General features: G+C 41.7%; 1 protein-coding gene across 2 annotated transcripts in view; it reads right to left on the reverse strand.

Moving 5' to 3' along the window:
* The window catches only part of TMTC2 (transmembrane O-mannosyltransferase targeting cadherins 2), a 422,822-nt gene that overhangs the window by 203,445 nt on the left and 204,288 nt on the right, over positions 1–15,089 (reverse strand). For both annotated transcript variants that reach the window (XM_068276851.1, XM_068276852.1), the window contains one exon: positions 4,325–5,153. In XM_068276851.1, the coding sequence (XP_068132952.1) occupies positions 4,325–5,153 (829 nt within the window). The remainder of the gene's footprint in view (positions 1–4,324; positions 5,154–15,089) is intronic.

A 15,089-nucleotide genomic window follows, 5' to 3' on the forward strand; every position in this document is an offset into this window, starting at 1 on the left:
AAGATCGTTCGTACACGAACGATGTTCAAAGTAGCCTTTCTTCAAACGATCATCGGCCGATACCTCCTTTAACATCGTTCGTCGTTCAGAACGAACGATCGTTATCGTATGTCTGTACGTACCCTTAGAGAGAGCTGTAAACAGCTATTTCCTGTCTGTGAACATTGTTACATTGTGGCAGTTTGCCCAGAGTACCGCGGTACTCAGAGCTTCTTGTGGGAGGGGTTACAGCACAAAAGCAGTCATACAGCGCCCCCTAATGGTCTGTTTGTGAAAAGCATTATATTTCTCATGTAAAAGGGGGTATCAGCTACTGATTGGGATAAAGTTCAATTCTTGGTCGGAGTTTCCCTTTAAACTTGAAGAAATCCAAGTGGCAACACGGGGGAAACCATATGCCCAAGATATTCAAATATGCATATAGAAATCAGTGTGTATTCACTGCTGAGGTATGAGAATGTAAACAAAATACAGGTGAAGGATGAAGGTGGCCAGCTGGTATCCACAATTCAGCCCCAAATAGTTCCAGTGCAGGCATAAAACAAAAAGTTATCCATAAGTGCAGAGGGATTGAGGTCTGACAATATGGAGATAAATATATTGAATATTTTTATATCTTCACATCGGGAACCAACAACACTAGTGGGTACACCCTGTATGTAGTGAGAAGTTGCTACAACTGGATTTCCTCCCCAGAATGTGCCTGCACAAGTGCATAGCATCAAGGGCTGTCCACCCAAACCATATGGCCATCAAACAAGGATCCACACAACCATCTATTGCTCACAATCAGAAGTCTGGTTAGTGTGAAGTCCCTATTTAAAGAGACTCTGAAGCGAGAATAAATCTCGCTTCAGAGCTCATAGTTAGCAGGGGCATGTGTGCCCCTGCTAAACCGCCGCTATTGCGCCGCTAAACGGGGGTCCCTTCACCCCCAACCCACCCCCTGCAAGACTTGATCGCAGATTTGGTCGTTCCTGGAGGCAGGGCTAACGGCTGCAGCCCTGCCTCCAGTCGCGTCTATCAGCGGCGCATCGCCGCCTCTCCCCCGCCCCTCTCAGTGAAGGAAGACTGAGAGGGGCGGGGGAGAGGTGGAGATACGCGCTGACAGACGCATGTGGGGCAGGGCTGCGGCGGTTAGCCCTGCCCCAACCAGGAAGCGCTCCCCCGCTGCACCGAGGGGATTTGGGGGTGAAGGGACCCCCGTTTAGCGGCGCGATGTCGGCGGTTTAGCAGGGGCACACATGCCCCTGCTAACTATGAGGTCTGAAGCGAGATTTATTCTCACTTCAGACTCTCTTTAAGCATACCTCGTATTGTAGTATACTACCCTATGAGTAAGCACACATTGAGGATGACAAATGCATTAGGGCAGTTCTTATTTCTGCACCCTGCCTTTTGTTTTTGAATAAAACCTGAGTAAGCAAGAGACAGTTGTGTGAATTATTGTTTGAGGCACACAATATATGCGCAGTGCACAAATTACAATTTGGGGTGTATATATTCAAAAAGCAGAGAAGTGCAAAGGCAAAGATGGATGCTTTGGGGGAGGGGGATTTGCCTCCCTTTCCTGCGGGGTAGGAACATGGACAAAGGAGAAAAAAAACAGGCACCAGATGGGAGAACAGGAGAACAGAGACATCCATGTGCCAGCATAAGAGACCACATTTAGAGGTCAATGAAACAAAGATCCACTCTATTACTAAGGCCCAATGCATCAGTATTCAATATGGACTACTTCCCATAGCAAGATGGAGACGCTTCAGTCTCCTCCCCTTCGTGGGTACCTCCCTACAGAAACTCGATATTATCTGTGTACATATCTCTAACTTGTGCAATAAACTTGTTGCTGCTTCAGACAGATCTGTAATTCCCCCATTCTTTCAGTTAGTTGTCTGATGGTATTCCCTATATATAAAAAGCAAGGCACAGGATAGCATACACTGCACATGATAGACAACAAGTATTAAAATTTAAATAATGCACAAAATGTAGGACAGATACCAACCTAATGGGATATGCCCAAGCATTTACATATCCGCATCTATAAAAATGTATTATAAGCATAAAAAGATGAAAAAAATGATGAGGCTGAACAATGGAATTTACTGTTTTCCCTGATTAGCAAATTTAAGATTTAGTTTATGTTTGAAGAAACTAATATTTAATACATTATCACCTTTTACTAGGGTGTGAAATGTAAACATGCAGCAGTATATTTAGTAAGATGATCAAAAGTAATGTTCAACATTGCCCCGTTTATTAACATTTTCTGGAAAATTAGTGTAAACAGTATTTTAATTATTAACAACTATATTAAATGTTTCTAAACTCAATTCAAAATAAAAATAATTGAAGAAAAATATATGAACAGCTAAAACATGAAAAGAATCTTCGATTCTGTAATCCTACACTAATAAGAGTAGAGCAACCATTACTCAATTTTCCATGTAGATTTGGTCATTATAATCGAATCTGGCAAAGACTGATTCTGCAACGTGGTCACTGATCATAATTTTGATTTCTAAATTGCGACTCTCCACATACAAACTACAGAAAAAAAATTGCATCAACTCAAAAGCTAGCATCTCAATTGTCTCTAGTTGGTGCCCCTTCTTAAAGGGGAACTTCAGCCTAAACAAACATACTGTCATCAAGTTACATTAGTTATGTTAATTAGAATAGATAGGTAATATAATCTCTTACCCACCCTGGTTTAAAAGAACTGACAAATGTTTGTGATTCATGGGGGCTGCCATCTTTGTCATGGGGGCAGCCATCTTTTTGGTTGAAAGGAGGTGGCAAGGAGCAGGAGACACAGTTCCAACTGTCCTGTGTCCTGATTACCCCTCCCAGCTGCACACGCTAGGCTTCAAATGTCAAATTGAAAATGTAAAGAAAAAAAAAATTGCACCAAAACAGCAGAAAGAGAACAATCAGAAATCCCATCATGCTTTGCACAGCATCAGGGGAAAAAAGCCCGGGCAGTTTTCTTCTGTGCAGCTAAAAATGAGGCTTGTATAAGAGAAACAAAGTTCTGATGCTGTGAAACTGTTAAAGAAACACAAAGCCTTTTCAGTGCTGCTGAGTCGATTTTTAGTCCGGAGGTTCACTTTAACTACAACCAATTCAGTCAACAGGCAGACCTTTACTTGCAGTATAAATTACGGTCTTGAAAATAAGGCAACTGTTCAAACAGTATATAAATGACACATATCTTAAAGAGCACCCCCAGCCAAAAAAGGTTTGAATGACAATACATACATGTAGTCTATGCACTGTAAACAGTTATCTGAACATATAAAGTTTACATCTGGAACATCATAGTGGATAGAACAGACATTTATATCTGCAGTAACATTTCCTTCCTTCTCTTGCCAAAGTACACCTTAAGTATGTGCCCTCCCCTCCAGCCTGGTTCCCTTCCCTGACCCCCCCCCCCCCCCCCGCTCTCTGCCTGCCTGGATCATATGTAATCTCTTTTCACAGAAAGGAGAGACAGGAGAACTGCTGCAGTCTGTCTTCTCCTTTCTGTTTGCTGTAATTCTGTCTGCCTAAATTACATCACATGGACATAGGGTATGGAGTTATGACATCAATCTCCCAGCATCTACTGCACTCATGTGCAATACGGACCCTGGGGGTGAGAAAAATCACACTTTATTAGGTGTGATTTTATATACCTTGGAAACTTACTAGGTTTAAAGCAAAATGTAATTTATAATGTAGGTACTCTTTAACAAAAACAAAATTATGTCCAAAAAATGAATGTGTTAAATATGAATAAATACTTCTATGTACACTTTCTCCTAGGATCTTAAAATCCTCTGAGATAAATAAAACAATTTCCCTTTTCAACCTCATGGACACCAAACGTATAATGAAAGCTAGTATCAGCACTCACACTGCATTTAGTTCTATCTATAAGCTCAACAGCAGCAATCCACCCAGTGATAAAGATATCCTCAGTAAAGGTTTAATAGAACATGTTGTCACTCCATATATAAGATAATGCTGCTGCAAATGGGAGCTCTGAAAGCTTACATTTCCGCACCATATTGTAGGTGCAAAACAGCGTGAAAAGCTATACAAACAAGCACTAAACTTGCCAGTCATCTTTCAGTCGTTTGTTTAAACAAGTTTAATGAGGCTACAAGGACATACAATATGCTGCTCCACAGGCAAGACAAGTAAGGGTAGGGGCATGTTATAAAGCAGCTCAATAAATGTCTGGAAAACACAACATTTCCTAAATCATTACTTAAAAAAATAAAATAATGGACAGAAAAAAGGTTACATAATTTGAATGGAAATTAATAATTACCTTTAGCTGGATTTACTTGTATTCCTGATCTATAAAGCATCTCTTCATTCTTCCAATCTCCATTCCTAACAACAGTTTTCAATCCATAAAAAACAATTAACGCAGTGGCGGCATAAAAAACGAGGTTTTTAAGAAAGCTTTTTTGGGCCTTAATATAAAGAGCTCTGGCCCCTACAGTTATTAGTAAACAAAATCCCATACTGGGAATATACAGTACACGCTCTGCAATAACAAAGCCAACATAAAAAAATAGATTACTAGCGGGCACAAAGGGAACTATCAATAGTGATAAAGCTAAAACAACTGTGTTCTCCGTAGAAGGAAGTTGCAATCCATGGTTTATATGGTTTTTTACACCATTTTCAAGTTTTGAGACAATGCTAGTTCTCTGCTCCGTTGTCTTGTATTCTAAATCTGATTGACAGCTATGGCCATTAGTATTCTGCTTGCCATTCAAGAACACTTTCCCATTGCATTCTCTCTTTATACCCAGGCTCTTGAGACTTGTGTAGGCAAGAAGGAAGAGTAAAATGTAAAAGGCCACAGTGTGTATATTTCTCCAGTCAATGAGTGATTTAATCAGAGGCACAGCATCCATCGACCAATCAAAGCTGAGTGTGTCAGGGCAAAAAAGCAGCCACAGGTTCTTAGTTGGCAAGTATAGGAAGGTCAAAGTACGTGTGAGCAGAATTTCACAGTCTGCGGCTGGGTTGTCAGAGTTCGAGAAACTTGGCGGTGTATTTCCCATCCAGTAAAAGCGAGTACCCAGCAATACAACTCCCCAGGCAACCAAAAGTCCAATGCTAAGAACGAAAGACAAGTTCTTGCCCTGAAACCAAAAGAAACAGCTGTTAGGTTAACAAACTTAAAAGTCAAGGAAAGCAAGTGCTATAGAATTCAAAGACGGACATTTTCAAAACACATGGAAAACAAATATACTATCATTTTTAAATTACTGTTGTCCTGATTCAGAGGTTAGTTTTCTCATTCGCATGAATAAATGCAACAGCAAATAGTCAATTGTGTCCATTCTTAAAGGGAACCTTAACTGTGGACAGGAAAAAAAGTTTCACTTACCTGGGGCTTTCCCAAGGCCCCTGCAGCCGTCCTGTGCCCTCGCAGCTCCTCAAGTGTCATCCGGTCCCCCGCTGCGACTTAGTTTCGTTTTCGGCGACTGCCAGTCGGCTCCCGGCAACGCGTCCTATTGTTCGCCTTCCCCGCTGTGAAGAGCGTCATGCAAGCGTACTTCGCCTGCACATGACGCGCTTCACAGCGGGGAAGGCGAACAATAGGATGCGTTGCCGGGAGCCGACTGGCAGTCGCCAAAAAAGAAACTAAGTCGCAGTGGGGGACCGGATGACACTTGAGGAGCTGCGAGGGCAAGGGACGGCTGCAGGGGGCTTGGGAAAGCCCCAGGTAAGTGAAACTTTTTTTCCTGTCCACAGTTAAGGTTCCCTTTAAAACCTTAAAGAGCCATTATAATATTTTTGCTGATTATCCTACACTTATGTAACATATAACAGTATAAATTAGATAATAATTTGAAAAAGAAAAAAACATATTCATCAGAATTGTTCTTTCTGTGCATGCCTAGGTTGATAGGAACTACAGGTACATTCTGTACAATTAGAGTGATCTAGCCAGGGCCGTCGCTACCATAGGAAAAAATGGGCAATTGCCCCAGGGCCCCAGAGCCAGTAAGGGCCCCCAAGTGTCCCTCCCCCATCTTAACTGTTGCTCGCCAGGGAGTCTGCAGAGTCTTTGGTAGAATAGCATCTCATCTGTGCTGGCGGGCAGGTGAGACACTACACTGACAGACACTGCAGAAGTCCTAGAGAGCACAGTTAAGTTGGGAGGTGATTGGGGGAGGGTCAGCAGCCAGCTCAGTAGCCCAGGAGGGAAATTTTGCTACAACAAAGGGCCCTAATGGCGTTTTTTTGGTCGGGGGGGGTCTGTTGGGGGCCCCCAGAACTAATTTTGCCCTAGGGCCCAATTGTTACTTGAACCGGCCCTGGATCTAGCCTACATATTAGCCACCTGGATTTTCACTTTATTTGAAGAAAATAAAGAGGAACTTTAATGCAAAATTGAACTTCATCTCTTACCCACAAGAAAGGTTTACATTTTCTCAAAAAGATCATCAAGGAGTGTGGCTGATATTGAGGTGAAACCCCTTTTACAATGTCATGGTATGGCCATGACAGTTTCCTGTCTGGGTCAAGTTAGAATTGCATCTGCACCAATGGATATGACGTGCCGTGACCACCCCTGGAGTCACAGGGATAAGTACTTAATCAGTTGAAAGGGTCCGCACCGTCTAAAATGTAGTATTTATTTAAGCTCTTAAAATCATCAAGGACAAAGATAAAAATGTGTGCCGGGTCACCATGGTCACCAATGGTGACCCGGCACACATTTTTATCTTTGTCCTTGATGATTTTAAGAGCTTAAATAAATACTACATTTTAGACGGTGCGGACCCTTTCAACTGATTAAGTTTCCTGTCTGGGAACATCATACTGGGTGAGAATGCGCACACACACACATACACACTATATATAAAACATTTTAGCCTATCACATTGTAAGTGGGTGTGTTTATAGATTAGAGCAGTTGGTGCTGTCTGGCTTTTTTACATGGCTGATAGCAGTAAAGATGCTGATCTGCAGGCTCATAGAGAATTAAGCAACACAAATGTATTACACAGCAAGTATGAATCATTTCTTGACCTATCTTCTATTGTTTGACTTATCACTTTGCAATATCTGGATGTATTCGTTTCCCTACTACTATCTTCCCATCGCTCCACCACGGCGGATCCCCTCCTTGAATCCCTCCACTGGCTTCCTATCCAGTCCAGAATCAGATTCAAGATACTGTGTCTGACCTACAAATCTGTCCACAAAACCTGTCCAACCTACATTTCCGATCTTACTCAGAGGTACACACCTAGCCGCTCACTCCGCTCTTCCAATGAACTTCGCCTAACTGCCCCCCGCATCACCCAGTCCCATGCATGCCTCCAGGACTTCTCAAGAGCTGCTCCAACACTATGGAACTCCCTACCTCCACCCATTAGGGCAGCCCCCTCCAACATCTTCAAGAAAGCCCTCAAAACTCACCTTTTCACTCTGGCCTACTACCCCTCACAAGTGCTCTAAACCCACAGCTGAACTCTGGTCCCATACCTTCCGTGTCCTTACCTCTCCCTCTAGATTGTAAGCCTTTGGGCAGGGTCCTCCTCCTTTTGTGTCCTACCTGATCATGCACCTTCACTACTGTGAACCAATGCTATGCATCTGAGTGAACCCAACTTGCCTAATCTCCATGCTCCCCTCCAGTGACAGACTAAGCATTACCTTGTACTCGTACTGTGCTGCATGATCTGGTCTTTCTTGTATTCATGTATTGTCATTTTGCTGTATGTCACCCCTAAATATTGTCTGTAACCTAAACTAATGTCCAGCACTGCGTAATATGTTGGCGCTTTATAAATAAATAAATATCTTTTGGTAAAGGTTTTCTTTAAATTAACTTTAACAGCAGACTAATAAGCTACCAAAATGAGTTATGGGGTAGCGCAGAGCAATTGATTGCTTTAAATACATCTTACTATAAAATTTCTCTAAATACTGCTGCAAACAGATTACAACATTGTGCATCGTGGAATGACATCTGTTGTAGTGCCCTACGTAGAGTGCTTACTTAGGGAGCAAACTACTTATCTCTATATAATCTGTACATCATAATGTTTTCAGCACAAATGCACACATGAAGATGGTGTGAACAAAATGATTTCACCCAACAAATTGAAGCATAAAAAAATGTATACAATAAATCTGCTCTCTTCCTGTATGAGGGAAAAATATTTATGCACAGCTCATTTTGGTTTGGCATATACATGAATAATTACAATACACGAAACACAAAGTTAATGCAGAACATTTTACTAATAATACACAGAATGCAAAAAGGTGAAGGTTGCATACTGCTCATGTAATACACAAAGTCCCTTATTCAATTCACTTTTTCTACTGGAGTTTTCCCCTGGGTGATATTTTTAAATTTGTTAATAAAATGCATTTCAAATCACCAGCAAGGTAGAAAATACTCAAGATAATTTTGATATTACTTTTCCAATTGTAAAGTGCCTTGAGGGTGATTTAAAGAGAATATGCAAATTATATCCTAGAAGATAACTAAGGAAAAAAGTTAATTATCTATGGGCCCATAACCCATATACAGTTTTTCTCCCGAGGAGATCATTTTTCAACTTCTTTTTAAAATAAGGTTTCAAGAATTTGCAATGGAAAAAGTACCAAAAAGTAGGTCTATAAGTATCTTAAAATCCCTTTGAGTATTTTCATGATTGCTGGGGATGTAAAAGTTATTTTAAATAGTAGCTTAAAAAAAATATCCTAGGTGAAAACTTGAGACAAATGCCCCCATCTAATTTTCACTTTCTCCCAACTTTTATCCTAGGTGACATTTTCACATATCAATAAAGTCCCATTTAAGCCACCACCAAGAAAATAGTCTCCTAGGAGAAAACTTAGGAGAAAAAGTGAATTGGATCAGGCCCAAAGTGAATAGGACAAGGGGCAATGTCTGTTCAGATATACTGGTCAGGGCATTTCATGGATAATGGAACTTATACTACAGATAATGTTGAATACTATGCAGAAGACACAGTTCTTTCCAAACTAGGAATTTCCAAGACAAAAAGCACAGTGATGGTTTAATCAGCAGGGAAATACAAAACATTCTGAGCACTGGGTTTCCTCCCTTCAGTAATTATACATTCGGTGTGGACATTTAATGATGATAATGCCAAGAAGCACATTCTAAAGTTTTACACATAACAAAAATCAAACAAAATCTGAGGACATAGAGGCTAATGGTCAACCATTTTATCAGCTGTGAGAGAGAAGGTCGATAGTCCGTCAAAAACACAATGGAAAGAGAGAGCCCCAATAGTGTGTTCTATCAACATAATGTGGATATATCATTGAATGAGAAATTGGTATTCACTAATCCTGACAGCTGTAAAAGCAATAATAGAGAGATTGCAGGTGAACACCACCTGTCCCCACTCAGGTACAGAAACATATGTTAGCATACTGTGTGAAACAGGTTTCCTCAGGTTCTCCAGACAAGGATTTATGTTAAGTACTTCCAAAGAGTAGGTTGAACCAGCAATCTAAGCTACCCCGTATTATTAAAATGTTTGTCACTGAGCAGGATTTGGTGTGCACAGTCCATCGTACAGTGGGCCAAACACATGGATGAAACTGCAGTGAGAAATCAAGATGCAAAATTGGCAAATTTTAAGCAGAAAGATCCACTAAACAGCTGACAGTTACATGGCTGCTAGGAAACTCACTAGAATACTTGGCTGTGGTCTACACTAGAAAGGTTAATTTACTAACACTACATTTTTAAGAAGATGGACTTTCAACCTTACAATGTACGTGTGTCATCCTCTGTGACCCAGCAGTTAGAAGCTCCCATTGCTGTAAGCTAGCTATTTGCTATCTTTATGTTGTTCCATTACACAAGCTGCTATGAGAATGAGGGTGTATGTTTGATATCCTGTTTATACAGTTGCATACTGCATTAAACCACATGAAGCTATGAGATCACTCATGCTTTACCTACATTTTAAGTTTTACCTTAATATTTGGACAGAAAACCTTTTATTTCTGGTTTTGGTTCTGTACATTATTACCATGGATTTTAAATGAAACAACTCAGATGCAGTTAGTGCAGACTTTTAGCTTTGGGGTGAACAAAAATTATAACATAGAAATGGGAGGCAACTAAACCATTTAAAGTTTTTTTTTTTTTTTTTTTTTTAGCTAAATGCATGCTCAGTTGGGTTAAGATCAGTTGACTGACTTGGCCATTCAAGCATTTTCCACTTCTTTGCTTTATTAAACCCCTAGGTTGCTTTGGCTGTATGTTTTGGGTCATGGTCAATCTGTATTTTAACCACCCTGGCGTTCTATTAAGATCACCAGGGTGGCTGCGGGAGGGTTTTTTTTTAAATAAAAAAAAAAACTATTTCATGCAGCCAACTTTCAGTTGGCTGCATGAAAGCCCACCAGAGGGCGCTCCGGAGGCGTTCTTCTGATCGCCTCCGGCGGCCAAAAGTAACACGGCAGGCCGCAATGAGCGGCCTTCCGTGTTTTGCTTACTTCGTCGCCATGGCGACGAGCGGAGTGACGTCATGGACGTCAGCCGCCTCCGATCCAGCCCTTAGCGCTGGCCGGAACTATTTGTTCCGGCTGCGCAGGGCTCAGGCGGCTGGGGGGACCCTCTTATGCCGCAGAGCGGCGGCGATCAGGCAGCACACGCGGCTGGCAAAGTGCCGGCTGCGTGTGCTGCACTTTATTTCATTAAAATCGGCCCAGCAGGGCCTGAGCGGCACCCTCTGGCGGTAATGGACGAGCTGAGCTCGTCCATACCGCTAAGGTGGTTAAAACACTGCCCAATCAATGTGACTGCCTTTATCTTAGGATTGAGCAGATAGCCAGTCTCTGAACACCTCAGAATTAATTTGGCTGCTTCTGTCTTGTGTCACATCATCAATAAACAGTGTTCCAGTGCCACTGGCAGCCATGCATGCCCAAGCTACCACTATGCCTCCACTGTGTTTTACAGAGTATGCTTTGGATATTTAGCTATTCTACACGCTCTCCATACTTATTTATTGCCATCGTCTGGTAGAAGTTGGTCTTGGTTTCATCTGTCCAAAGAATGTTTTTCCAGAACTGTGCTGGCTTTTTAAAAATTTTTTTTAGCAAAGTCCAATCTAGCCTTTCTATTCTTGAGGCTTATGAGTGGCTTGCAACTTGCAGTGCAGCCTCTGTATTTACTTTTATGCAGTCTTCCCTTTATAGTAGACTTGGATACGGATACACTTACCCCCTGGAGAGTGTTGTTCACTTGGTCAGCTGTTGTGAAGGGGTTTCTTTTAGGCTGTTTCACAGTAAGATGTTACAGGTGCAGCCTGTAACGCAGCCCACCGCACAGCAATGAAAAATCAATGGGCTGTTCACAGTGCCAACGTTGCATTACATTGTAACGCAGCAAGTTTAAAGAAAGTGCTGCATGCTATACGTTTTACACGGCTAAGCCGCGTTAGACTGTTTGCACATGCGCAGTAATGTTGGAGGAGGAGGTCTCCCCTCACACATGGCTAATTAATATTTACTGCATTGAGTGACTTGCAGTGTTTACTTCCTGGAGCGGCCACTTTGTGCGGCGATTGGCTGGCGGGACCACGTGATGCGGATTACATGGTCTCCGCATCTCACAGCACAAAAAAGGTGCACCAAGAGCTGCATAACGCAGCTCTAGGTAGCGTCCGCCTCCAACACCAAAAGGCGTTGCCTTAGGGGCACGTTATGCGACCTATTCCCCTAAAACGCAATGTCCTGGTGGGAAAGAGGCCTTAACCATGGAAGTGATTCTGCAACTATCCCCCACTGTTGTCTTCCGTGGAAGTCCAGGTCTTTTTGAGTTGCCGAGTTCACCAGTGCTTGCTTTCTTCCTCCAGATGTTCTAAACTGTAGATTTTGCAACTTGTAATATTTTAGCAATTTCAATATCTTAGATGGGTTTTTTCAGTTTTTGTAGTTTAAGGATGGCTTTTTTTTACCTGCATGGAAAGCTTCCTTGATCATGTCTGTTCACAGCAAAATCTTCAACATGCAAGCACTATGCTTTAAATCAACTCTTGGCCTTTTATCTGCTTAATTGATAATGACATAATGAGGGACCAGCCCAAACCTGCCCATGAAATAGCCTTTTAAGACCCTAAAATAATTTTAAGACCCTGAAATGAAGTGATTGTATTAAAAAATGCTTTTGTTGTCTCACATTTTTATGCAATCATTTTGTTCACCCCACTGAATTAAAGCTGAAAATCCGCACTTGAACTGCAAGAGTGGTTTCATCAAAAATTCATTTTTTAATGAAACCAAAATGCACAAAACCAAAATTAGAGAAAAAGTTGTCTCTGTCCAAATATTTATGGACTTAACTGTAATTATTATATAACACAAAATTGTAATTTTGAAGCATTGAATTGCAGCTTGACTGCGCAACACATTCACTGACAGCTAATTATGTACATGCATTAAGTTGCTAGCTATTAGCAGAGCACCTGGTCTCAAAAGCTGTTGAAAAATAGAACTTGAACACTTATGAAACATCTTAATGCTGCATCATAAAAGTTATGATTCAATTAATCATTTGCTATTTCTGGGGAATGTTTTTTTTCCCAGTGGTAAAGAAAAACACCAATTATAAACTTTTTCTACAGTAATAAATAAAACTTTTTCTACAGTAATAAATACAATAAATATGTCAAATGTATATACTTGAAATAAAAATACAGCTTTTCTATTAATTAGAAAAATAAATATATATATATATATATATATATATATATATATATATATATATATATATATATATATATATATATATATATATATATATATATATATATATATATATTTTTTTTATTTTTTTTTACAAAAAAAATGTGTCCTCCAATCCTATGAATATATGAACAGAGAGACCTGTACAGAGAGACCTGTTCCTGAAACAGGAAACATCCATACTGCCGACTCCCTGACAAAACTTTTTATTCATAGAGAAGCTTGTGGATGTTTCCTGTTTCCTGGGAGGGACCGGATCTCGATGTATATCTGTCCTGGAGGGTTAATGGAAAAAGTACAGTATATATATGTTGCCAACGGTTCACATTGTTTCTGGTGCTGCCGATGGGTGCACCGTTTACTATCATTCATTGTGCGGTGTTTTGTTCATTCACATTCCAGCTTTCTGTTAAAGAAACAACTGTGATTTGGGTCCCAGATTGGGTGGGGGTGGGGTGTGGGGGGGGGGGGGTATGGGGGACGTAAAGGTACGCAGTTGCCAAAACTTCAGACTCTTTACAGAACAGATCCCATTCCTTTAAGTATTCTGATAACAGTCCGATTATGATTACATCTAGCCACCCTCAGAGGTATTTTCCGATCTTAAAATGAGCACTTGTTGGCAAGTTAAAAGGCCATGCCACTCGGAGGACTTTAAAAATATTATGAAAAGTCTTTAAACAAATGAACCCAATTAATTTAAATAGAATCAGAAAACCTAATTATTTCACTGTACACAGTGCCGGATTTCTACTTTTAACCGCCCAAGGCCCATTGTCAGCAGCCGCCCCCTGACCAACCTAACAGCATCTCAACCAACCCCACCCCCCAACTTACATACACTGTCCCCCCTAACATATAGTCTTAAAGTGAACCTGAAGCAAAATAAAGATTAGATACTTACCATGGTAGATCTTCCTGGGGCCCACTGTTCCAGTGCTGGGACCCTCTGAGCATATTCAGACCCCACCACTGCTGCTCAGGACCCTCTTTTTCAAGGCTAATTCACTCTATGTACAAGCCTAAATGCAGAGGGCATGCTCGAGTATGGTTTGCACATGCCCAGTAAAAGTATGTCCTTTTCCTTTTTACATGAGTGGATTTGTGCTACTGGACACGTTCAGACTGTACTTGTACATGCCCAGTACGGTTGTGTTTGTACACAGATGGGAGTGCAGCCACAAACAAGAGGAGAGTTTTGTGCACCAGTATGGGTATCCAGATCACTGCCTCCCTTCAGTATAGGTAGCCGGATGACCCGCTCTCCCACCCCTGCATTAGGGGTCAGGAGCACCAGATCTGGGGGACACAGAATGGGTTAGGGACCACTTGAGAAGGGCGCATGAATAGGACCGTGCATGCGCAGTCGGAGTGCCTGAAGTTTCAGTTACCAAACTTACAGAGCCGCCAGTGGGAGAATGGAGGGGGACCAGAGATTGCTGTAGGACCTCACAGACTATGGGGGGGGGGGGGGCTGGAAGAAGCCCCAGGTATGTAAAAGTACCTAGTTTTAAGAACAGCTTAGGTGTGCTTTAAAGAATTAAAAAAAACACCACCACACAATTCCAGAAAATCAGAACTAAGCAAAAACAAAACAGGATTTACACATGCTTGGGGTTTCTACCAGCAGGGAAGGGGGGGATACTGCTTCTGGCCCCTCGGTTCCTTTACATTCCTCTCCATCTGCTGTAGCCACACTAAAAAGCTGTGACTGGCCTCAGTCACAGCTATGGTTGGTGCATGCAACCTCCTCCATCATGCTTCCAAATGGCTAGGCACAGAAGCTGTGGGTCAGAGTGCTCTGCACATGTGTAGTTTGGAAATAATCAAAATTGTGCATGCACAGAACATCACTGGGCTGGCTGTAGCTGCTGTGCACAGATTCTGGGAAGCATAATTGCGGAGGAGATGCTGTGCACACAGGACATTGCATGTGCCCAGTTGCAGTTTTTTAGAGGGTTGACAGCAATATGACAGGAGTTCTAAGGAACTGAGGGGCAAGAACTGTATAGGGATGGGGGGTGGAAGAAAACTTAGAAATGTGTAAATCCTGTTTGTGTGGGTTTTTTTTTAAGCTATAGGTCTCATCCAAAACACATCCAGCACATCAACCTACAATGTCCTGGGTCCCCTCCCCCACTGAAACACGATGTGCTCTCTCACTCACTTTTACAGCTGGATGTGAGGCCAGGACTCAGTGCATCAGCATTCGGCAGCTGTACAATTCCTGCAGGTAGTTCAGCCATGTGGAAAAGAGGGGGGATGAGTTGAGCCTCTTGTCACTTTCGTTATCTGCTGAACACAAAACTCCTCTA

The sequence above is a fragment of the Hyperolius riggenbachi genome, chromosome 3 (genome assembly GCF_040937935.1).
Source record: "Hyperolius riggenbachi isolate aHypRig1 chromosome 3, aHypRig1.pri, whole genome shotgun sequence".
Lineage (NCBI taxonomy): Eukaryota > Metazoa > Chordata > Amphibia > Anura > Hyperoliidae > Hyperolius > Hyperolius riggenbachi.